Genomic DNA, 26,584 nt, shown 5'->3' with positions numbered 1-26,584 from the left:
ACAAAAAAAAAAACAGCGTCTTAGTTATTTTTATATAAGTACCTACTTATTCCTTACGAATAGAAAATTACAGAAAATTATATTTATCATCGAATTGAGCCTCTCAGCTGTTCTAGACAATTAACAAAATTATTCTTAATTTGTAAGTACACAAAAATAATAAAAAAAGAAAAAAAACATTTTTATAAGTAGGTCACCTTTTAAAGTTGTTTCAAAGTTACTGCTTACTAGCTACAGTTAAAAAAAATAGGTTTGATGATTGAACCTTTGCTTATTTCTACCTAAGTATACTTACCTAAATATATTTGAACTTAAAATACTTAAACTTAAATTAATTAATTATTAGTTGATGAATGTGGAGGAAGCAAGAGAAGTGTGTCAGGATCGAAGCTAATTGAATTCCATAGTCTCTGCTTACTCCGGTGGGAAATAGGCGTGAGTTTATATGTGTATGCACGTGATGAAGGACTTTCCAATCGGCGTTCCCCAAAAACACGATAGATGGCGTTATGAAGTTTTTTCTTCATTTAAACTTTTAATTTCATGGATAACGGACATATGCATCTTTTATCTTTGTTTTCGGGTATAAAATGTTCCATCCAGTATTATTCTGATCAAAATAAAGAGAAGCAATATAGGTAGCAACATAATTCTATACATGATGACGTGATCAAAACATCAAGCAACAATTATTTTTATATTGCATTGTATTTTTGATTAACTATGTACGGTCACGAGCACTAATATGTATACACTTTGGTACCATGTCACATTAACTTTATTGACAAATTGAACTGTACTTAAGTCTCACTAAATGTCAAATATGTTAGTGCGACAGGGTCCTAAAGTGGGTACATTATATTGCTCATGACTGTACCCGAGTAACAAAAGGTCTTTGCCGAGTAATGAGAAAATAGGTATCACGTCAAATCTCAACAGCGTTTTCTTTTTTTTTTTGGGGAACATGGCCTGGAAAAACCCTCATTGGAACATACTCATGAACATATGTTGATTCCTGCAGACACTTAAATTTATTTTAAGTTATACCCATCACTTTCTGCCGAAAAGGAAAGGGACGGATGATTGACAACTGTTAATTTTGAAAATGAATGCGTAACCAGGCGAATAAAATAAGTATCTCGCTCTAATGCAATCCGTTTCACGTGTGCTGTCAACTTAATTTGTCGGGTTATTGGCCAATATATAAAAATAAATATAACCTTCCGGTTCAATTGGATAAATTTCCCAATTCGCCAAGTTTCCCAATACGATCACTTTCCCAGTTCACCTATTTCCCAATTCGACCACTTTCCCAGTTCACCTATTTCCCTATTCGACCATTTTCCCAATTTGCCCATTTCCCAGTTCGACAACTTTCCCGATTGAACAACGACCTTTTAAAAATGATTTAAATTTTCTTAGTTATAAAGTTGTTATATGGGAGGGTTGTTTTAAAGTCTACCTAAAACTGACGTGTGTTCAATTTTATGCCTGTCGATTACCCGTCCCTTTCCTTTTCGGTGTACTTATAAGAAAATGACAGGTATAACTTTTAATAAACTTAGATGATGTGTACCGGAAATTAAATTAAATAAGTGAACCCAACATAGACATAGAGAAGGAGAACATTCATGATAGCTACGGGTATGCCGTACCACATGTGGTTGATGAACTTTATAGAATAACCCTGGTCATCCGACACACCTGCTATCAGGATACTGGCTCCCGTGCCCAGAATCGTTGCATTACCTGAAATTGTAAAAAAAAAGTAAAGAAGTAAAAACAATCTAAAAAAAGGTAAAAAGAAAAAGTAAAAAATAATTTAAAAAGTATTAAAATCTAAAAATCGAATCCTATTTTCAATTCTTTATCACCAGGGGGTAACGGGCAAAGGCCATATTTTGACATTTAGAGACATGTCCTCCGTTATCTTGTGGCTGAGCGTTGGGCTCACGATCCTGAGATCCCGGGTTTGAATCCGGGTTTGACGTGTGCTGTCAACTTAGTTCTGTCGGGTTATTGGCTAAATAAAAAAGAAACTTGGGAGGGCTTTATAAATTTCTGGCTAAAATTGAAGTGTAGCGTGTGAACCATAAATTTTATGCCTGTCGATTACCCATCCCCTTCCTATTCGGCGGATAAGAAAATGACAGGTATAACTTAAAATAAATTTAGATGGTGTGTACCAGCAGTGGGACGTACATAGGCTGTTTATGTATGTATGTGTACCTATATATTTTTATGTAATGTCTACTGTCATATTTTTTGTTTCATTTGAATGACGCTTGATTGAATTGACTTCCTAACAATAACATTAATACTTATATATAATCTTCTCAGTTGGTTTGAAAGTAAAAAATAACATATAATGCCTTTTCGGCGGATAAGAAAATGACAGGTATAACTTAAAATAAATTTAGATGATGTGTTTTGGATTAGCACCATTATCCTTGTCATAAGTCACGTCAAAAAAGAAAAATCTACCTATCTGTCTTACCCCAAAATCCAGTAGCCATGATGAATCCACCCAGCAATTCTCCGATGGCGTTCAATCCTCGAAAGATGGAAAACTGCAGAATCGTGTCGAGGAAAAACATGGATACCACGTGCTCGTTGCAAACGCCAGATATGGAGGTGTACTGAAATGTATTAAATATTATGGTGAGCTATGGAATACAGGAGCTCGGTGGCGCAGCGGTAAACGCGCTCGGTCTGCGATTGTTGAAGTTAAGCAACTTTCGCAAAGGCCGGTCATAGGATGGGTGATCACAAAAAAAAAAAGTTTTCATCTCGAGCTCCTCCGTGCTTCGGCCGGCACGTTAAGCCGTTGGTCCCGGCTGCATTAGCAGTCGTTAATAACCACACTGGGCCTGCGTGATGGTTTAAGGCCCGATCTCCCTATCCATCCATAGGGAAGGTCCGTGCCCCAGCAGTGGGGACGTTAATGGGCTGCTGATGACGGAATACAGCTAGAGAATGCAATCCGGATCTCACATAAAATGACAAGATCCCGTTCGAGATTGTCAGGATAGGACGGCAGTAGTCTTTTTACGTAGGTAGCGTTGCTTTTTACGTAGCTACTTTCAAAATCACCCGTAACTACTTTCTTATCTCCTTGATTTATGCTTTTTGATTCGATTAAGATGCTGATTTCGAAAGAAAACTTAATTATTCAGTTAGTAATATTGAAGAATAAAGGTTTTGTTTTCTTTCAAAAATATTTTGTTTTAATTAACCTCACTAACACAAACGAGCAATTTTACATTTTTCAAAATTTCATTCACTAAATACAGGATGTTAAGCTGAAAACAATCGGCGCCCTAAGGACGTAATATACGATCCCGACGACCTGATTATTCTAGTCACAGAGGCGGCCAATTAGCTCGCGACAACAACAATTCAAAACCCGATTCCGACTCTGCCGACGTGGTCGACGATTTCCCTTATTCAGCGCTTATCGCTATCACCCATTAGAGTCGATTACATCTTTCAAATATAATTCTCTCAGACGACGTTTGAGCCGAAGTTCGCGCCCACTGGGCACCCTCAGGCCTGTTAAGAGCCACGCTCTTGTCGGTGTAACCTGAAGATTTTGACAGGTCCGGATTTTTACAGAAGCGACTGCCTGTCTGACCTTCCAACCCGGGAAGGGAAAACCAGCCCAATACAGGTTAGGTCAAATACCTCCGAGAATGCGGGTTTCATCACTATGTTTTCCTTCACCGCTGAGCACGTGATAATTTCAGATCCAAACATGCATTCGAAAACAAATTCGACAGTCACTGGTTAAGGTTTGTGCTGGATTCGAACTTGCGATCTGAAAGTGAGAGGCAAGCGTTCTACCAACTAGGCTACCACGGCTTTATGATACTTACAGAGAGCATCTGAGCGAATATCATGTGTATTTTTCTTTTTCGCGACATCACAGTATGGTCGTATGTACCGTACATCTTCCACAAAAAGTCGTCCATATGGCCGGTCAGGCGTATAAAAACCTGAGAAACATATTTATTAATTTACAATTTATAATAACCCGACAGAATTATTTACAGCACGCGTCAAACGGGTTGCATAATGAGCGAGATACCTATTTTATTCGCCCGGGTGATTCATTCATTTACTCATTCTTTTTTGTGCCATTGGTGCTGATTCCTGCAGACGCCATCATCATCATCAGCCCATTAACCTCCCCACTGCTGGGGCACGGGCCTTCCCTATGGATGGATAGGGAGATCGGGCCTTAAACCATCACGCGGGCCCAGTGCGGATTGATTGATTGATTGAGTGCCCACTGAAGACGCCATCTAATTTTATTTTAAGTTACACCTATCATTTTCTTATCCATTGAAAAAGAAAGGGACGGGTATAAAATTTATGGAATACACGTCAATTTTAAGAAAAAATCTAAAACAACCGTCTGATACGGCGGGGTGCCGTGGGGTGTATTTATTTTGTTGTGTTTTGTAAAGTTCAAGAAAAGTGGTCGCAATCACTGAGAAAACACTTTATTTTTAAGTCACAACCAGTTTGTCACACACTTAGTACTAATAATTCGCGTAAATCTAGCTTAAACAAAATTAAACATTAAATATAGTCGCGAAATCGAGCCGGTAAAACGCCATACTGTTTTCTCAATCTCGCGTCCCTCTGCGGGGGCGCGGGCGGCGCGGGCTGAGCCGCGTTGTTCCCCGATTGGCCAATAGATGGCGCCTCGGGTATTATTCGAGTAATATCCCGCGTTACACCCTCCCCCTCCAAGCTACGACAACGTCCCGTAAGTGGCTTGGCCGAAATTTGCCCATCAACATCCTTATCCTTAGGAGGACGGCCACGTGGACGTCGAGGTTGTATCGGAACAGAGACTTCATCCTGCCTAGTAACGAAGGGAGACAAATCCGCAGTGTGATATTTACCTATGCTAACATCATTATCCACATTTGAAACCTCGAATGTAGTAGGAGTCACCTGCTTAGTAATTCTATAGGGACCATCCCTTTTGGGCATTAACTTTCTGGTTATACCTTTAGAGGCGTTACTAAGAGACGTAGTAGTAATAAGAACCAAGTCACCGACCTTATAAGTAGGACCAGGCCGACGTTTCCTGTCAGCAATATCCTTTGCTTTATCTTGTGCGGATTCAACACGTTCTCTAATCAAGCACATTTTATCAATAAAGTTCCTCAGGAAAGGGGTGAACTGAGGTAAGAAATTTTCTTTATCGAGAATGGATCTTAAGTCCGTATGATTTTCGAAAGGAGTCCTCATCTCTCTACCGAACATAAGGTAAGCCGGAGTAACGCCAGTCGACGAGCAAACAGCACTGTTCATCGCAAACCTAATTTGAGGCAAGTATTTGGGCCACGATGTATGTTCGTTCTTGACAAGAATTGACAGCTGCATTTTTAAATCGCGATTTTTGCGTTCCACTGGGTTCGCTTGTGGATGATAAAATGGAGTAAGGTTCTGTTTAATTCCAAGAACAAACATACATTGTTGCATAGCAGCAGCAACAAATTGTACACCGTTGTCGGATATGATACGGCGTGGGAAACCAAACCTCAAAAAATATTCGTTGATCAGCACTGGGGCACATGTTTCAGCCGTAGCATCTTGAAGCGCGTATAATTCCAGCCAACGAGTGGCCGTGTCTTCGACCGCAAGTACCCAAGTCTCGCCATTATCTCCTTTTGGCAGCGGACCAAAGAGGTCTATAGACAATACCTCTCCACGCTGTTGAAGAACAGGAGTCTGGAGCAGTCCTGCCGGTTTCTGGTTGGAAATTTTATATTTCTGACACTCAGGGCAATTTTTAAGATAGTCAGTTACCTTTTTCCGCATACCGGTGAAGTAATAGAGGTTCTTAATACGGTACAAGGTCCTTTCAATACCCTGGTGACCAGCGGTAGGAGTATCATGAAATTGAGTGAGAATCTCACTTACCATAGACGACGGTACAACAAGTTGTGGATCTTCCGAATCAGAGTCAGGACTTAAGCGATATAATACACCTTGAGACATGATGTAGCCACGTTCGAGCCAACGGTTTGCAGCAAGCAGGTCAGTATTTTCTATATCTTTAATAATCTTTTCTATTTCAGGATCCTGCAATTGAGCATCGCGTAGAACTGCTGGGTTAATCCGAGGTAAGTCCACAGTGATGGATGACACTCCATATTCACCATCGGAGCATTCATCACCGCAAGGACGGCTCAACATGTCCGCTAAAACATTAAGTTTACCGGGGGTATACTCGTACCTGATATCGAAACTTTGGAGTTTGAGAGCCCAACGAATTAAGCGTCCGTTCGGAGATTTGACAGTCAACAGCCAGCGAAGCGGTTGATGATCTGTCTTCACTATAATAGTATGTCCGTCAATATATGGTCGAAATTTTTCTACAGCCCACACTACAGCAAGAGCTTCCCTCTCCGTTGTAGTGTAGTTACGCTCCGCAGGCAACAATAACCGACTTACGTACCCGATAGGACGTTCTTCGTGACCTTCGCCTTGAAGTAGAGCGGCACCAAGAGCATAATTACTCGCGTCGGCACGAATTACAAAGGGTTGACTATAATCTGCCTGAATGAGCACTGGAGCGGAAGTAAGCTTTTGCTTGAGCAAATTAAATGCGTCGCGTTGTTCGTCTGCCCACACCCACGGATAATTTTTGCGCGTGAGTTTAGTTAAGGGTTGAGCTGTTTGGGCAAAATTAGGGATAAACTTACGAAACCAGGAGCATGTTTGGATAAACGACTTCAGACCTTTTAAATTCGTGGGCTCCCTCATTTTCAAGATGGCGTCAATTTTGGAAGGATCTGGCTTGATACCATCTGGAGCAACCACGTGACCGAGGTAAGTCACATTTTCCCTAGCAAAAGAACATTTGTCCCTATTAGCTCGCAGGTTGAACACGCGAAGACGATTGAATACCTTCTGTAAATCATCTACGTGTTTCTCGAAACTTTCGGAGATGATGCAGAGGTCATCTAAATAACAAAGCAGGGTTACATCTTTGAGACTATTACCTGAACGGAAACGATCCATGAGGCGTTGGAACGTAGAAGGAGCGTTTTTGAGTCCGAAAGGCATCCTTGTAAATCTATACGTACCAAAAGGCGTGACGAACGCTGTTTTGTCACGATCTTGCGGCGCTACGCTCACCTGCCAATACCCTGATTTTAAATCGATTGTCGACATATAACAATTTTGCTTTGTTGATTGCAATAACTCGTCAATAACCGGGATGGGATAAGAGTCAGTTTTAGTTACACGATTTAACTTACGATAATCAATACAAAATCGTATTGTACCATCCTTTTTCGGAACGAGCACAGCCGGGAAGGACCACGCAGATTCACACTCTTCAATTACGCCGTCATGCAGCATCTTATCCAGCTCCTGTTTCATCAAATCCTTCTTAGCAGGAGTAATACGATAAGGTGGTGATGATATAGGCGGATGATTACCTGTATCGATGTGATGTTCCGCAAAATTTGTTGGGTCTCCCCCTGGACTGAAAATGTCTTGGTTGGCAGCCAAAAGACTAGCTAATTTGTCTCGTTGGGTAGAGTGCAGCATAATACCTTCATTGTCACGCAGCATATCGGCAGCAGAACACGACATGTGTTTACTCGGCGACTCGAACTCTATAGGGTAGAAAACATTTTCCCCAGAAAAATGCCATTTGGAGGCAGCGAAGTCAAGAGCAATACCTGCCTGTACCAGAAAGTCAATGCCCAGGAGGGTGTCATTACCCGTAGCATCTGGTAAAATAATAAGCTCAAGTGACACAGTTTTATGTTTTACTACAACACCTAAGGTCGTAGTGAGCACATCTCTAGCCTGCACGGACCCATCTGCCAATTTAACAGACATATTACATTTTAAAAATTTTTGTCTTTTACTTTTTAGTATATCAAAAAGGCTAGAACCCACAATAGAACGTTTGGCAGCTGTGTCTATAAGTGCCCTACCCTGAACACCTAAAATAGAAATACCTAATATTGGCCTTTGCTGCACTGAACGTTTCGCTGATTGAAAGGTATCTAAATCAGTTGATGACAAGTCACAGGAAGCATCATATAAACCAGTAGAATTCGAAGCGAACAATTCAGCGGCAGTCGCAGAAACAGCTTCTGACCTGGTCACGTCAACGTCGGACATGGTTACCCTAACGTCGGTCATGGACACTGCAACATCATTAGTCATCGTGGATACTCCAACGTCATGAGTCGTCGTGGACACCCTAGCGTCATCGTTCATCGTGAACACCCTAGCGTCATCGGTCATCGTGGACACCCTAGCGTCATCGGTCATCGTGGTCACCCTAGCGTCATCGGTCATCGTGGACACTCCAATGTCAGGTAAGTACACACTTGGTTTACTAATCTCAACTTCGGTACTCCCCCTAGTGTTAGGTAAGCAATCAGAATTTATTTTAGTATCAAATGTGGACAATGATTCATCAAATAAAAAATTCAAAAATAAATCATCATTCAAGCATGGGAAAGCTGGAGTCATGCACTTATCAAAATTTGGAGGTGAAACCGCAGTCATGCACTCCCTGTACCGAGTGACAACCTTGACGTTTGAATGTATGTCAAAGTTCGATGACTCAAGGTCACACGGAATAGACTCAAAATTTACACTCGAAAATTGTGAATTACATTTTGTACAATCTGCCCTAATAACATTTTTCTCACCACAACCATAGCAATAAATTCCGTTATCAACATTCAAGCATGAATTCAAGTTAGAACTTAAATTATTATCATTATTACTAGACATATTCTTATTAGCTAGTTTATAACATTTATCAACGGAATGATTAGGTTTCTTGCAATAGGAACAGTATATGCGTTTCTTCTTAGTTGTGGCAGCACCCGCGTTTGTATCATTTTGTGGCGGCGGGGGCTGTGATGGGGGCACTGACAGCGAGAAGGGCGCGGGGGTCGGCGCGGAGGAAGAGGCCTGCGTCGACTGCGCCGGCGGCTGCGTAGCGCGCTGCGAATGCTGCGATGTGGCGCCTACCGGTGACCGACGGGTGGCACCGGGCGCTACTCCACTAACAGCACGCGCTGATGATGGTTCTGCTACCTTGATGGAGTCCTCTACTGAACGTGCTAGTTTCAGTAATTCCTTGAATGAATGAAACTCCTCCCGTTTGAGACGCATGCGGATACGCGGATGAAGCAAGCCATAGATCATGTCTAATTTAGCTTTCTCACTAATGTCCGAAGGGGGGATGCGCGCGAATAGGGCTTGCGCTCTCGCCACAAACATATCCGTGTTTTCAGTACCTTGTTCATTAGCGAATAGATCACGGTATACCCTGTGCGGCGGGCGGCGGTCACCGAATGCACTGCGTAGATTATCTAGAGCGTCATCCCACGAACTTACGGTCGATTTTACACCTTGCCACCAAGCAGCTGCGGAGTGTGTAAGTAGCTGTGAAAATCCACGAACGGCGTTCTCATCGGTCACATGGCAACAGTCTTTGTATGATAAAACGGCGTCGATAAACCCTTCAAGGCTCTCGTCGGGACCACCGCTATATGTAGCTTTGCACTTAGAGAAGTTCCCATTAGGCACGGAGACAGAGGCGGAGGCCGTGTAGTAATTTGAATGATCACCGGGCGCGGCGGGCACCGGCGTCGATGCACGTACCTCATGTAATAACCTTTGGAACATATCGGCGTTTGATTGTTGAATCGATTGAAGTAACACCGATAGATTATCCATTGACATCGTCACCTGATTAGGATTAGGGCTTCTTCTTCCATCCTCGGATGGCCGTGCGCGGTGTTGCGACGGAGTTACGGCGTCGTTTGATAATGGCGGCGGCGCGGCGACAGAAATATCTAAGTGTGGTTCGCGCTGAGGCGATTGTGTGCGAGTCCTCCGACGTGAAGAACGAGTTTGCATCGGGGATCTACTAGTCATCATGATTGTGTAGAACAGTCTTTTTCACAGGAAAACACGATCACAGTTCCAAATTCTCACAAGACACACGGGAAGGGCGCCATTGATACGGCGGGGTGCCGTGGGGTGTATTTATTTTGTTGTGTTTTGTAAAGTTCAAGAAAAGTGGTCGCAATCACTGAGAAAACACTTTATTTTTAAGTCACAACCAGTTTGTCACACACTTAGTACTAATAATTCGCGTAAATCTAGCTTAAACAAAATTAAACATTAAATATAGTCGCGAAATCGAGCCGGTAAAACGCCATACTGTTTTCTCAATCTCGCGTCCCTCTGCGGGGGCGCGGGCGGCGCGGGCTGAGCCGCGTTGTTCCCCGATTGGCCAATAGATGGCGCCTCGGGTATTATTCGAGTAATATCCCGCGTTACACGTCTAAAAATTTTACATCGGCCAATAACCCGACAGATTTAGGTTGACAGTACGCGTCAAACGGGTTGCATAATATATGAGCGAGATACCATTTTATTCGCCCGGGTTATTCATTCATTTACTCATTCATCCTAAAATTAACAGCTGTCAATCATCCGTCCCTTTCCTTTTCGGCGGATAAGAAAATGACTGGTATAACTTAAAATAAAATTAAGATGTGTCTGCAGGAATCGGGGCCATTACCTACTTTATTGTCATCATCACTAATTTAAGAGCCACACTCTTGTCGGTGTAGTATTCTCCATGCTACTTAACTCAGAATAATGAGCTGAATCATCCCCTTCAGTATTCGTTACGATGTCACTTACACCCTGTATAACTACGTACAGGACCATAGAAGTACATATAGTGACACCGTAACGAATTCTGAGGGGGATGATTCAGACCATGATTCTGAGTAGAACACCCTGTAATTAAGTCATATTTTCCTTTTATTTTAGTGCAATAAAGTATATTTGTATTGTAATTGTGTAGTAACTGTCAGTACTATTCAGAGGCGGAGGACAGGAGTCCTAGTACGGCTTTGTAATAGACTACTCTGGGCGCCATCCCACTTGCGTCAGACAGAGTACTGCGGGGCGGAAGGCAAGAGGGAAACCACTGCCCTAAAATGGTGCACCGACAAGAGAGTGGCTCTTAAATTGGTTCTTGGTCTTCCACTTACTTACCGCAATAATAATGCCGAATGCCACGAATATCACAATGGCCTGCCAGTCCATCCTCTTGAGGAGGAGGCCGAAGTCCCTCGAATGGAGAAGGAGGAACAGAAGTAGCACCGCGTAAAGACCAATGTACCCCAGCTTTATGTCACCTAGAATAAAATAAAGCCTCCCTAACATTATCCCGTTATTCACAGGGTCCGCTTACCTAACCTGACGATTTGACAGGTGCGGTTTTTTACAGAAGCGACTGCCTGTCTGATCTTCCAACCAGCGAAGGGAAGACCAGCCCAATACAGGTTAGGTCACATACCTCTGAAAATGCATTTCTCGGGAATGTGGGTTTCTTCACGATGTTTTCCTTCACCGCTGAGCACGTGATAATGATTTATGATCCAAACATAAATTCGAAAACAAATTCGACAATCATTGGTTTAGGCCTGTGCTGGATTCGAACCTGCGATTTCAAAGTAGAAGCAAAAGGCAAGCGTATTCCCAACTAGACTACCACGGCTTCCTAAAAAAAACATTTGGAAAAAAACTGTGGTCCTGTTACACCCCGAACACTTCATACAAACAACCTCGTTTTACACAGACACTACACATTGACATTATCAACACGCGCATCTGTGTGTGTGATGTCTGAGGGCTGCCAATTACAATACCTAATTTAACCGTCATTACTTTAGGTAAATAGTACAATTTGCCACATGTAAATGTGACTCTTACTACTTGGCCGGACAAATGGGGAGCGCTGAGGGCTGACAGCCAGCAACATCGGAAACTCACCTTTCCCATGGAATTGTTCGATGTACACATTGTAAATGTAAATGATCACCAGTCCCATGAACCCGATCGCCGCCACAGCCACCTTCACCACCAGAAACCAGTTGTAGACACGGGCCTGAAATATACAGGGTGTTAATGTCATGGTAACAAAAACTTTGAGGATGATTCAGACCATGGTTCCATGAGTATATGGGAGACAGTTTCTTCTGCGTCCAGACAGCTACTACAGAGTGGGCTGTCTGTTAACCCTAAATTGGATAGATGTTTATTAAGTGGGCATAGGGGAAAATGAAATGAAATGAAAATGTATTGTCATAAATGTGGTAAGTACCACCACCAGTAGTAATGTGGTAGACCTAGGAGAACATTTATGAAACAAATAAAAGAGAAGGTGCAGGTCGTGTCGCATCAGGAGGTGAAGGATTTGGCGGGAAGAAAGGAATGGCGATTACTCCAGCGACAAGAGCGCAGCTCTTAAATAAAGAGAGAGAGATCCTTACGGTTTAAGCGAAGCAGTCGACGAGTTAAGCTCTCGGACATCACATTGGAATGATAATCCTGCGACTGTGTGCAGGCGAGCAACTGCGCCCATCTGTCGTTGTGTTGTTGCTGGTTATGGTCCCGTAACCACGAACGAGGAGCTCGGTGGCGCAGCGGTAAACGCGCTCGGTCTGCGATTGTTGAAGTTAAGCAACTTTCGCAAAGGCCGATCTTAGGATGGGTGACCATAAAAAAAAAGATTTCATCTCGAGCTCCTCCGTGCTTCGGAAGGCACGTTAAGCCGTTTTGGTCCCGGCTGCATTAGCAGTCGTTAATAACCACCAATCCGCACTGGGCCAGCGCGGTGGTTTAAGGCCCGATCTCCGTATCCATCCATAGGGAAGGCCCGTGCCCCTGCAGTGGGGACGCTAATGAACTGGTGATGATGACCCACGAACGGACTTACGTCATAGTACAGCTCCCTGAAGTAAGCATCAGTCTTCATCTCCATGTAGTCCGGGGTAGGCAGCGCCTTGAGCCTCACAAGTTCCGCCTTCAATGCTGTCCGTTTATCTTGAATCTTCTTGCGGATCACATGCCAATTGTAACTCACGTTTGGGATCTCATTGTACATTCTCTTCCACAGTATCAACTGGTGTTCCAAGTCTGAAAATAACACGGCCTCTGTGGTCCAGTGGTTAGAGAGGCCCCGGGTTCGATTCCCGGTGGGGACTTCACAAAAATTACTTTGAGGTCCCTAGTTTGGTTAGGACATTACAGACTGATCACCTGATTGTCCGAAAGTAAGATGATCCGTGCTTCAGATGGCTCATTTTGGCTGATGCAAGTATGTAGTCGTTACATGAGTCGTGTAAGGCGCCTTTGGCGGCTCAGTAATAATCCTGACACTAGGGTTGATGAGGTTGGTTACATGAGTCATGTCAGGGGCGTTTAGCGGTTCAATAATAACCCTGACACCAGGGTTGATGAGGTTGGTTACATGAGTCATATCAGGGGCGTTTAGCGGTTCAATAATAACCCTGACACCAGGGTTGATGAGGTTGGTTACATGAGTCATGTCAGGGGCGTTTAGCGGTTCAATAATAACCCTGACACCAGGGTTGATGAGGTTGGTTACATGAGTCATGTCAGGGGCGTTTAGCGGTTCAATAATAACCCTGACACCAGGGTTGATGAGGTTGGTTACATGAGTCATGTCAGGGGCGTTTAGCGGTTCAATAATAACCCTGACACCAGGGTTGATGAGGTTGGTTACATGAGTCATGTCAGGGGCGTTTAGCGGTTCAATAATAACCCTGACACCAGGGTTGATGAGGTTGGTATTCCACCTCACAACCCACACGATAAGAAGAGAGACAGCGTCACGCCTGTATCCCCGAAAGGGTAGGCAGAGATGTATGTACAAATCTGATCGAAATATTCAGAAACATTTATTTTTCTATATTCCTCTGCCATTAATTACATTATATTTTTGAATTACACTATTTACCCGAGCAATGAGAAAATAGGTAATAATCACTTAAGAGTTGGACAGCGCCATCTGTGTATATTTTGGGGAAAGTGTCCTGGAAAGTCCCTCAGTGTAACGAAAGAAAAAAGGAAAACACGAAGCAGTAGGACTAGGGCCCTGTGCTGGGAGGTTTTCTGGCCACGTCTTTCCCACAGCGTTACAGATTCCGATGTGATAGTAGTTTCACAGCTAATTACTGTGTTAGAGTTACTAGCTAGTTAGTTTTGCAGCTAATTACTGTGTTAGAGTTACTAGCTAGTTAGTTTTACAGCTAGTTACTGTGTTAGAGTTACTAGCTAGTTAGTTTTACAGCTAGTTACTGTGTTAGAGTTACTAGCTAGTTAGTTTTACAGCTAGTTACTGTGTTAGAGTTACTAGCTAGTTAGTTTTACAGCTAGTTACTGTGTTAGAGTTACTAGCTAGTTAGTTTTGCAGCTAATTACTGTGTTAGAGTTACTAGCTAGTTAGTTTTACAGCTAGTTACTGTGTTAGAGTTACTAGCTAGTTAGTTTTACAGCTAGTTACTGTGTTAGAGTTACTAGCTAGTTAGTTTTACAGCTAGTTACTGTGTTAGAGTTACTAGCTAGTTAGTTTTACAGCTAGTTACTGTGTTAGAGTTACTAGCTAGTTAGTTTTAAAGCTAGTTACTGTGTTAGAGTTACTAGCTAGTTAGTTTTACAGCTAGTTACTGTGTTAGAGTTACTAGCTAGTTAGTTTTACAGCTAGTTACTGTGTTACAGTTACTAGGTAGTTACAGTTTTACAGCTAGTTAGTGTAATTTAATTTTTGACGTTCAAAAAGCGCTGACTATGATGTAAGCCAATTTTGAAAAATAAATATTTTTGAATTGTTTTGAATGAAGTTAGCCACGAACCTGCTATATCAATCCTCTTCCTGTATTCATGTGGTTTGAGGAAGGAATAGATGAGGAACCAAACCACGCCGGTTGCGCCCGCGACGATAAGCGAAGGTACCATGCACACGTTCATGATCCTCTTCAAAGTTATACCCTTGAAAAAATAACATAACAATCTCACGACTAAAGGTAACTTCCTAGTTCAAATATAAATTATGAAATTCTGATTACTAAATAAAGACAGATCGAAAACTATAGAAAAACATTTTCTTTTTCCTATTTACTTAACTCATTTATAAATTTTAATAAAGAAAAATGTAATCGTCAAAATACGAAATTACTATGGAATTTGTATGAAAAACCACACTGTGACGTCATAGAAAAACGTGATAAAATGTCCGACTTATTATTACGATTTTAAGTGTTAATTTAAATTCACAAATAAGTTAAATAGAAAAAGGAAAAGGTTTTTCGTTAGTTTTACATCTGTCTTTATTTAGTAACCACAATTTCATAAATTATCTTGAACCTAGTGCTCTCTCTCTTTATTTAAGAGCTGCGCTCTTGTCGGTGGAGTAATCGTCTTCAATGCTCCATAGATAGGGCGTGTAGAACGGTGGTTGCCCCAATCGCCTTCCGTTCCGCAGTACACCGACCAATTTCTCAATCGGTGATGTTCTAGCTAGAGCCCTACCAGAATCCATTTCCTCGGCCTTCAACCAGTACTGATACCGTTGCTGCCCGGCATCAGGGGTGCGCTTTTGAAGTAGCGGCGCCTACTCGCTACGTCAAAAGATCGTCATAGAACCTAAGTAGCATTTTATAGGCTAGCCCGTCCTAGCGAGCTACCCACTACGTTCTGCTAATCCTGTCGATGTTTGGTCGGGGGCTGCTTATTTTTATATTCGCAGCTAACCATCATATCTGATGGCTGTTCCACTATCGGCCACCTATGGATCCCGCAGATGGCCTACAGCTCAGCCTACTACAAAAACCGTAGTACACGACTCAATTATTATTGCGAGGTCTATGCTTTCATTATCCTATTCCGTGGTAGTAACAGGGTAACTCACAGTGTTTATGGCCTCGATGTGTTGCAGGATTTCCCTCACGATAAACGTTCCAACGTACGCCTTCCCACATATGTTGCAAATCATCATCAGGTTGATGAGCACAGGGTACGGATTTCGGTCTAGGAACTCCATCATCCTGCGCGCATTTAGACAATAACAATGCAGGAATGGTAGGCTGAATGAAAGGCTATGGGCCTCCGTGGTCCAGCGGTTGAGCGTTGTACGGTCACGAGCGTTAATATGTATACACTTTGGTACCATGTCACATTAACTTTTTTGACAAATTGAACTGTAAGTCTCACTAAATGTCAAATATGTTAGTGCGACAGAGTCCTAAAGTGGATACATTATATTGCTCATGACTGTACTCACGATCCGGAGGTCCCAGGTTCGAACCCTGGATGGGACAAATCTCAAAATTCACTTTGTGATCCCTCGTTTCGTTAGGACATTACAGGCTGATCACCTGATTGTCCGAAAGTGAGATCCGTGCTTCGAAAGGCACGTTATGCCGTTGGTCCCGGTTACTACTTACTGAATTTAAGTAAGTACGTAGTCGTTTCATGAGTTTTTCTTATCGTGTGGGTTATGAGGTGGAATACCAACCCCTTCAACCCTGGTGTCAGGGTTATTATTAAGCCGCCAAAGACCCCTAACATGACTCGTGTAACGACTACATACTTAAATCAGCAAGTAGTAACCGGGACTAACGGCTTAACGTGCCTTCCGAAGCACAGATCATCTTCCTTCGGACAATCAGGTGATCAGCCTGTAATGTCCTAATCAAACTAGGGATCTCGAAGTGATTTTTGTGACATGCCCCCACTGGGGTTCAAACCCGGGGCCTAAGGATCGTGAGCCCAACGCTCAACCACTGGGCCACGGAGGCCTTATTCTATGGTGTTAGTATGGAAGCTTCTATGCTGTTCTGGGAGCAAATAAAAAACAAAGAACGCGTTCAGCTGCTTGTCTTCCCGGGCATGTCGTAAAAACCGACAGAGGGATTGTGTCCTCTAACATGATGGACTAATGTTATGGGCGATAGGCTGATCCCTTATCACCATAAGTTTCATCATATCCATCTTAGGACTTCGTATCAACAGTGGCTGCAAGTTGTCTTTGATTACTTGTGGCTCTGCCCACCCCATTTGGGATTACGGGCGTGAGTTTATGTATGTATGTATGTAGTATGGAAGCAATTATAATTACCTGATTGCCAGAGGCGCCATTAATATCGCAATGAACATGTTATTGAAGAATATTGAGAAGAAACCGGTAAGTAGGTTCAACAGAATGAGGGTCATGCTCACATCACGGTTGGTCAGCTGGAAACAAAATGTAAATAGGTACACACATACATACACAAACTCACGCCCATTTCCCACCGGGGTAAGCAGAGACAAAAAAAATATGAAAAGAAATAATAGAAAATTTATATTAGGTATTTTTGTTAAACTTCTTTTTAACACGTTGACATTTATTTATTTTTTATTTTTTTGACGTGACTTATTGTAGATTTTCCGCAGATGGTATTAACTACTTGGCCGGACAAATGGGGAGCGCTGAAGGCTCTCACCCGCTTAACTAACAAACATAACGTGTGGGAATGGAGAGGTAAGATGATGCACGAAAAGGAACGTTTAGAGCGAGAAAGTATGAGAGAGAGAATAACAGAGATCCTTCGACCACCTTCCAGCTCCATCTTCAGACCGTGGATATCATTATCAGAAAGCTTATCAAGACAAATCAAATGTCAAAGGTCATCATTTATACCCAAAAACAAAGAAAGATGCATAATATGTCTGTTATCCATGAAATTAGAACGTTAAACGGAGAAAAAATCTGTCCAGCGCTATCTATAGTGATTCTGAGGAACACATAAACAGCCTATATACGTCCCACTGCTGGGCACAGGCCTCTCCTCAATCAACCGGAGGGGATATGGAGCATACTCCACGCTGCGCTAATGCGGGTTGGTGGAGGTGTTTTTTTACGGCTAATAGCCGGGACCAACGCCTTAACGTGCCATCCGAAGCACGGAATCATCTTACTTTTTCGGACAATCAGGTGAAAAGTCCTTACCAAACAAAGGACAGTCTCACAAAGTGATTTCGACAATGTCCCCATCGGGAATCGAACCCAGACCTCCAGATCGTGAGCCCAACGCTCTAACCACTAAACCACGGAGGCTGTGATTTTAAGGAACATTCCTGTGGAAACTGGAACCTGGAAAGTTCCTCCTGTGGTCTTACCCTTAAAAAATGATATCCGATGCAAGAGTAGAGCCTGGTTTCAGATAAGATGGAAACGAGCATCATGGCGGCAAAAACGTACAACACGATATCTGTATTCAGCCACTGTCCTGTCTCGCTCACCTGAAAAAAAAAAAACACTTCAAACAATCATCATCTCCCTAGCATTATCTCGTTTCTCACAGGGTCCGCTTACCTAACCTGAAGATTTGACAGGTCCGCTTTTTTACAGAAGCGACTTTTTTTGACTTGACTTATTGCAGATTTGCCGCAGATGGCATTAACTACTTGGCCGGAGAAATGGGGAGCGTTGAAGGCTCTCACCCAGTACGACGTTTAAGACAACAGGCCTGAGGGTGCCCAGTTGGGCGCGAACCTCGGCTCAGGGCGTCGTCTGAGAGGAAAAATATTTGAAAGAATTAATCGACCCTAGGGGGAAATCGTCGACCACGCCGGCGGGGTCGGTATCGGGGTCCTGAAGTGTTTGGTGTCGCGAGCTGATTGGCCGCCTCTATGGCTAGAGTAATCGGGTCGTCGGGATCGTACATTACGTACTTCGGACGCCGATACTTTTCAGTACCGTCCCTAAGCGGGATCTAAGTATTCGGAAGCCGCAACTACCAGGGGATTTGTGTGATTCGCACAGAAGCGACTGCATGTCTGACCTTCCAACCCGCGAAGGGAATACCAGCCCAATACAGCACAATTAACATTTCATAGGGTCAGAACTCAACACTAAACGAATAAATGGAAAAAATACGAATAAGTACTTCAGAAGTAACGCCATCTATTGACGCAAGGTAACGTCCTAGCCGACTGAAACGCATCACCTTAAACATAGCTAGCAAGGAGTGGGAGTATTGAATTACTATACTCTGCCTACCCCTTCGGGGATATAGGCGTGATGCAGGAGAACATACCAGAATTTCCTCTCCAGTTTTGACGAAACCAGCCAACGCAGTACACATAGCTATATAAGCGGCCACGCCACGGTTTACCTGCGAAAAAAAATACATAAATAGGTACCTAAACATAACTTCACGACTATATCCCAATTGGGGTAGTCAGAGATACATCCATCGGAAGATACTACCCACGGCTCGCTGAGCTTTTTGTTAGACCAACGTGATAGGTGGTGAGCCGTGTCGCCGGCTATAATGGTCGAGCCAACTGTGTTAGTGAAAACTGCACTTATGATAACATAATACATTAGGAAGTAACAATCGGGACGAATGGCTTAACGTGCCTCCCGAAACACGGATCATTTTACTTTCGGAAAATCAGGTGATCAGCCTGTAACGCCCTAACCAAACTAGGGATCACAAAGTGATTTTTGTGATATGTCCCCACCGGGATTCGAACTCGGTCCTCCGGATCGTGAGCCCAACGCTCAAACATTGGACCTCAGAAGCCGTTACGAGGTCAATGATTGCTATACAGGGTGTAAGTGTCATCGTAACGAAAACTTTGAGGAATGATTCAGTCCATGATCAGCTGAGTAATTATCAACTGGAATTTTCCGTCGCAAAAGTATAGAACTGCCTAAATAAACTTTTACCTAAATAAACTTTTTTATTATTATTATTTTTATTTTTTAACTGAAAATAATTCAAAATAACAGTAATATTTTCATCAATGAATATTCATTCCGACAGAAAATTCCACTTGATACGAGTATCACACCCATACCTACTTGTATGGCTACCGTATGTACTTGTACGGGGTGTAAGTGACATCGTAACGAATTCTCAGGGGAATGATTCAAATCATGATTCTGAGTAAATATCAAGTTGAATTTTCCATCGCAAAAGTACAGAAGCGAAAATAACTTAAGAAAACTAAAACAAACATAAATTTTGCGATGGAAAATTCCACTTGATATAAACTCAGAATCATGAGCTGAATCATCCCCCCCCCCCCCCTGAGTGAGCCAAGTCAGGGGCCTTTCGCGGCTCAATAATGACCCTGACACCAGGGTTGATGAGGTTGGTAAACCACCTCACAACCCACACGATAGAAGAAGAAGAATCCCCCTGAGTATTCGTTACGATGTCACTAACCCTCGATATTTAACCCCTTGGCATACTATCTACCTTTGACTAATACTTTCATATTTTTCGTAATCCCTTAATTCATATATTTTCTTCATATTTGCTTATTTTCTTATTTATTGTAAGTAAATCCCAAAACTTTTTGTTGGCACGATAGTTCAAAGTATTTATAAGCGTAACTTAGGTACTGGCAGAATATCAGTGTTGCTAAGAGTGGTATTTCTACTATCCTTCGCAACAATATGCTGAGTCAGTCCCTTTTCCCTGGCAGTGTATTTTTGATTTGTATACTTACTTATCTTTATCTTCTCTACTATTGTACTGCACTGTTTTGGGAATAAAGTTATTCTATTCTATTCTATTTACTTCTTTTAACTTACTTACTTGTAAAATAAGCAGGGCGCAGAACACCAGCAGGGGAATCATGCCGATCAGAACCCTGGTTCTCATGTTGATCGGGTCGATTTTGTATTCCATACTAAACGGAACTGACGCTTCCTGTGTAGTGTCCACTCCAAAACCAAGGGCGTAGAATATTGACGCCGTTGCGTTCCCAGTTATGCCTTCATACGTCGTTGTTGGCAAAGCCAACCTGCAGCATTGAACAAGGAATTGAAGAAATATGAAGAAATTAGAATGTAGGTTGGTATAACTTTGTTGATTATATGAATATAAGGAGCGGGAAAATAAAACGGCGTCGTTCTTGTTAAGTACTTACTCCATTTTGTATCTATTATTATTATTTTAATTTAAAGATGGCGCTTGTCTATGACAGGAATATCTAAATGTCAAACCAATCAGAGCGTACTCGACAGCAAACTGGTGTCAGTTTGGCGAGAGAATGTTATGTGCAAAAATGTATTATAAAATTATACACCGCCAAGTGGCAACTGGAAATTGGTGCAAATTTTATTCCCGATTGCCACCTGGGGGCAATCCATATGGTGGCGACTGGGAATATAAGCTAGTAAGTAATATCTGCATTGCATAATAATTGCTGCATTAGCAGTCGTTAATAACCATCAATCCGCAATGGGCCTGCGTGTTGGTTTAAGGCCCGATCTCCCTATTCATCAATAGGGAAGGCCCGTGCCCCAGCAGTGGGGACGTTAATGGGCTGATGATGATGAAGTGATATCATTGCTCACCTGGCATTCCTGGGGTAGTTGTTATAGTCTAAGGGTTCTTTGTGCGTGGTCCCGCTATCATTCGTCATCATTATCTTGGCAACCGCTGTTTTCGCGTACTGTCAAACGAAGAATCAGGGCGGTATTAATAAAAAATCCCAGCTAAGACTGCCCTCAAGATCATGTTCGGTCACGAGCATTAATATGTTACACTTTGGTACCATGTCACATTAACTTTTTTGACAAATTTAACTTTAAGTCTCACTAAATCTCAAATATGTTAGTGCGACAGAGTCCTAAAGTGGGTACATTATATTGCTCATGACTGTTCAACATACTAAGGACAGTCTCAACGCAACACCGTACCTAATACTGAGGGGAATGATTCAGCTCATGACTCTGAGTTAAAGTGAAAGTGAGCGAGTGTGTTGAGTGAAAGTGTAGATACACTTTCTGGGGTCGTCCCCTATTGGGGGTAAGTATATGCATTCACATGACTGATTCCTGTACACACCATCTAATTTTATTTTAAGTTATACCTGTCATTTTTTTATCCGCCGAAAAGGAAAGGGACGGGTAATCGACAGGCATAACATTTATGGAACACGTCAATTTTAGGCACGCATTTTAAAAACCCTCCCAAATTTTTATATTGGCTCAAAAACCGACAGAATTAAGTAGACAGCACACGTGCATATCAGCGAGCTGCCTATTTAGTTCGCTCAGGTTATTCAATTTAAAATTATCAATTGCCGATTATCCGTCCCTTTCCTTTTCGGCGGATAAGAAAATAACGGGTATAACTTAAAATAAAATTAGGAATCGGGGCCATTAATCACTTACGTCAACATAAACGGTGTCTTGCTTGAGCAGTTTGTACAAGTTTGGGTTCAGCAAAGAAGGTTGGTAGATCCACCTCTCCAGGTAACAATGGAAGACATACTGCTTGTGGTCTCCAGCCATCATCACGTCATTGTACTCCCTATTCTGCTGCAGATAAGGTATGAACGGGCCGTACAACTTGAGTTTTATGGTCAGCTCCTCAGCGTCCACTTGGATTAGGTGATCTTGGGGGGTTTAAAAACATTTATTGTCAACACTGTGGTGGCGTTTACATTTTTTTTATGTAACCATACCACTGCCGACTGGTGATGTTGAACGTGTATAAAAACAAATCGTTATGTTTTAAATAAGTAAGTAACAGCCTCCGTGGTCTAGTGGTTAGAGCGTTAGGCTCACGATCTGGAGGTCCGGGTTCGATTCCCGATGGGGACATTATGGAAATCACTTTGTGAGACTGTCCTTTGTTTTGTAAGGACTTTTCAGGATTGCATCACCTGATTGTCCGAAAAAGTAAGATGATTCCGTGCTTCGGAGGGCACGTTAAGCCGTTGGTCCCGGCTATTAGCCGTGAAAACACCTCCACCAACCCGCAGTGGAGCAGCGTGGTGGAGTATGCTCCATACCCCCTCCGGTTGATTGAGGGAAGGCCTGTGCCCAGCAGTGGGACGTATATAGACAGTTTATGTTGTAATTAGTAAGTAATGTCAACGGCCTCCGTGGTCCAGTGGTTGAGCGTTGGGCTCACGACCCGGAGGTCCCGGTTTCGAATCCCGGTGGGGACAAATCACAAAAATCACCTTGTGATCCCTAGTTTGGTTAGGACATTACAGGCTGATCACCTGATTGTCCGAAAGTAAGACGATCCATGCTTCGGAAGGCACGTTAAGCCGTTGGTCCCCGTTACTATTTATTGATGTGCGTACGTAATCGTTGCATGAGTCATGTCAGGGGCCTTTGGCGGCTCAATAGTAACCTAGACACCAGGGTTGATGAGGTTGGTAATCCACCTCACAACCCACACGATACATAACTTACACGCCAAGTCAGGCATTCGGATACTCCTCGGGATGACAGCATGTCTCTTCACGAAGGAAATTTCTGCAGTCTTGAACAGATTGATGAGGGAGATGCAGATCCAAGACCAGAAGCCGAACAGAATAGCTCTCTGAACGACATACACCATGCACCGAAACTGAAACAAATCAAATCAAAAATCAAATCAAGAATTAAATAAAAAAATTACAAACACAACAAATCAAAAACCTGAAGAATTGACAGGTCCGGTTTTTTACAAAAGCGACTGGCTGTCTGACCTTGCAACCCGCGAAGAGACAGCGCAATACAGGTTAGGTCAGACACCTCCGAAAATGCATTTCTCGGGAATGTGGGTTTCCTCACGACGTTTTCCTTCACCGCTGAGCACGTGATAATAATTTATGATCCAAACATGAATTCGAAAACAAATTCGTCAATCATTGGTTTAGGCCTGTGCTGGATTCGAACCTGCAACTTCAAAGTGAGAGGCAAGCATTCTACCAACTGGGCTACCACGGCTCCAAGAATTAAGAATAAAAACCAAAATCAAATAAAAATCAAATCAAAAATCAAATCGACCGACGAAAAGATTTTGCGAAATTCATCCCCTAAGGGGTGGAAAAGTTTGTGTGAAACTTCTATAGTTTTACTTGTAGGGTTTCACGTAAACGAACTCGCGTTCTTGCGTATTATTCATTGTTTTAAGTTTACGCGGTTATTATCATAATTAAAACACATAATAACGGGTTCTTACCGCGTTTAAGGTAGGGATATGAGACTCCCGATATTTCGACACTGTTGCAAGTGCCATGATCACGGGATGACTGATGAGATTGGAGTGGAGTAGGTAGATCCATAATTACCACGGTTTAATTATGAATTATTATTGTACTTACGAATCTTGTGCAGGTATATCTGTGAATAAAAAAAAGAAAAAATGTGTGAAAAAGAAAGAAAGAAAATAAAAAAGAAGAAGGGGAGATTGAGAAGAGGAAGGGGAGGCCTTTGCCCAGCAGTGGGATCTTGTAGGCTAGATTAGATTAGTGTAAAAAAATTACCCACTAGCTGTTATTTACTGGGCCGCCTAATACAACGTTAAGTACGATCCACTCTGAATACTTTTGTACGCAGTACGGTCACGAGCATTAATACTTATGTATACACTTTGGTACCATGTCACATTAACTTTTTTGACAAATTGAACTGTAAGTCTCACTAAATGTCAAATATGTTAGTGCGACAGAGTCCTAAAGTGGGTACATTATATTGCTCATGACTGTACCATGTCAACTTAACTTTTTTGACAAATTGAACTGTAAGTCTCACTAAATGTCAAATATGTTAGTGCGACAGACTCCTAAAGTGGGTACATTATATTGCTCATGACTGTACCTATCTTACGAAAATATCTTTATATCGCGTGATTTCACGGTAATAGCCTCACGCCTTGAGGAGCTCGGTGGCGCAGCGGTAAACGCGCTCGGTCTGCGATTGTTGAAGTTAAGAAACTTGCGTAAAGGCCGGTCATAGGATGGGTGAACACAAAAAAAAGTTTTCATCTCGAGCTCCTCCAAGCTTCGGAAATAAGCCGTTGGTCCCGGCTGCATTTGCAGTAGTTAATAACCATCAATCCGCACTGGGCCCGCGTGGATGTATTTTTAAAGAACGTCTAGGGCCCTGTACCTAGGTTTTTCTTGCAGCTTCATTTCCCCAGCTATACAGGTTGTGAGAAGCTGCAGTAGTTTTAGGCGGACGAGACGTTCGTTATGTAAATAATGACGATTCAAAGTGTAGCTATGTTACTCACTGAATAAAGATATTTTTGAATTTGAATTTGATTGAATACCTGCAGTTGTCCAACCATGGTCTCATCCGCCCCAAGCAGGAGGTTGCAGGTCTTTTGATAATGCCTTTTTTTATTTGCGTCGTCACAAATCTTTTCATAGCCATCTCATTACCGACCGTAGATTCCAGTGTGTAGGGGAATGTATCTGAAATAATGGTTTAGTAGACAATGGACTTATTCGCAGTACGCCTTTCCCCTAAAAAAAGACCTATTCGTACAATTACTTATTCTGAAAAAGATCCTGTTTTCGAATTCATGTTTGGATCATAAATGATTATCACGTGCTCAACGGTGAAGGAAAACATCGTGAGGAAACCCACATTCCCGAGAAATGCGTTTTCGGAGGTATGTAACCTAACTAACCTGTATTGGGCTGGTTTTCCCTTCGCGGGTTGGAAGGTCAGACAGGCAGTCGCTTCTGTATTCTTCTTATCGTGTGGGTTGTGAGGTAGAATACTAACCTCATCAACCCTGGTGTCAGGGTTATAATTGGGTCGCTAAAGGCCCCTGACATGACTCACGTAACGATTATTCACTTAGGTACATCAGTAAATAGTAACCGGGACCAACGGCTTAAAGTGCCTTCCGAAGCACGGATCATCTTACTTTCGGACAATCAGGTGATCAGCCTGTAATGTCCTTACCAAACTAGAGATCACAAAGTGATTTTAGTGATATGCCCCACCGGGATTCGAACCCGGGGCCTCCGGATTCTGAGTCCAACGCTCAACCACTGGACCACAGAGGCCGCTTCTGTATAAAAACCCTTTAGTAGCCGGTCCGACCTGTCAAATCATCAGGTTAGGTAAGCGGACCCTGTGAAAAACGGGATAATGCTAGGAAGATGATGGTTGAGGCGAATACTACACTATGCTTACGTGGAAGACTTCGCCCCTTGTATCCATATCCGCAGTTGTCTCCGCGGTCAGCCAATGGCATACTCCGGCTCCTCTCTTCCAACTCTATGCTGGACTCCACCAGCGCCCTGCGGTAGAGATCTATGCTGCTCTGACTGTAATTTTTACAGCCCTCCATTGTGTCCAACAATTTACAACTTAATTTTCCAGAACCAACACCCGAGTAAAAATTTTCCTTCTTTGACAGTTCATCGTCTTTTGTTTGAGAAGAATTTCCTTTTTTGAATGGATTAAAAAGTTTTTATGGATATTAAACCTCTTTTCATTTTTATGTAAAGTAAATGTACCTTTTACTTAGAAATAAAAACGAAGGGAAAACAATCGCCGCAAAAAAAAACTGTCTTACTTATAGGCTGAGTATGATTTGTTATATTGTATGTCTGTGAATTTACAGGTTTCGTTGCAACAGATCGTCTTAATCAAGTACTTAGTTAATACTTATTTTAAGGTTATAAAATTAAAAAGTATAAAACAAAGACCTTGATAAATAAAACTTTACTTATGAATAAACGCCATTTATTTGTAAGTAGGTAATTGAAAATCAACAAAATTATAACTTAACTTCTAAGTAACAAACATTATACCTACAAAACTTCACTTAAAAACAAAACTATTTAAACGTTTTCTTACTTATAACTTAGATTAAAACTTAGTGTCATACACTTTATCTATGAATATAAAAATATGTTTCTTAGGATACCTACTTACATAATT

The 26,584-nt window shown here is 42.3% G+C and overlaps 1 protein-coding gene and 1 non-coding gene across 2 annotated transcripts; both read right to left on the bottom strand.

Annotated features, from left to right (window-relative positions):
* Nucleotides 1–25,988, bottom strand: LOC126379088 (uncharacterized). The gene is made up of 18 exons (XM_050027651.1): nt 25,832–25,988; nt 24,954–25,098; nt 24,004–24,022; nt 23,108–23,264; nt 22,073–22,296; nt 21,251–21,348; nt 20,487–20,694; nt 18,972–19,049; nt 18,052–18,174; nt 17,009–17,124; nt 15,800–15,935; nt 14,745–14,880; nt 12,806–13,005; nt 11,860–11,974; nt 11,080–11,222; nt 3,876–3,995; nt 2,498–2,639; nt 1–1,749 (listed from the first exon to the last, which is right to left on the bottom strand). Exons 1-18 carry the CDS (start codon nt 25,986–25,988, stop codon nt 1,583–1,585), a joined length of 2,484 nt encoding a protein of 827 aa, XP_049883608.1. The 3' UTR covers nt 1–1,582.
* Trnal-cag (transfer RNA leucine (anticodon CAG)) lies at nt 25,631–25,701 on the bottom strand. Its single transcript has one exon. It is a non-coding gene; the product is annotated as a tRNA-Leu (tRNA).
* Nucleotides 25,989–26,584: the final 596 nt, after the last annotated feature.

Source organism: Pectinophora gossypiella, chromosome 28 (assembly GCF_024362695.1).
Source record: "Pectinophora gossypiella chromosome 28, ilPecGoss1.1, whole genome shotgun sequence".
In the NCBI taxonomy this organism is placed as follows: Eukaryota; Metazoa; Arthropoda; class Insecta; order Lepidoptera; family Gelechiidae; genus Pectinophora; species Pectinophora gossypiella.
The sequence above is the reverse complement of the archived record's forward strand: the minus strand, read 5'-3'. Positions and strand labels throughout refer to the sequence as shown.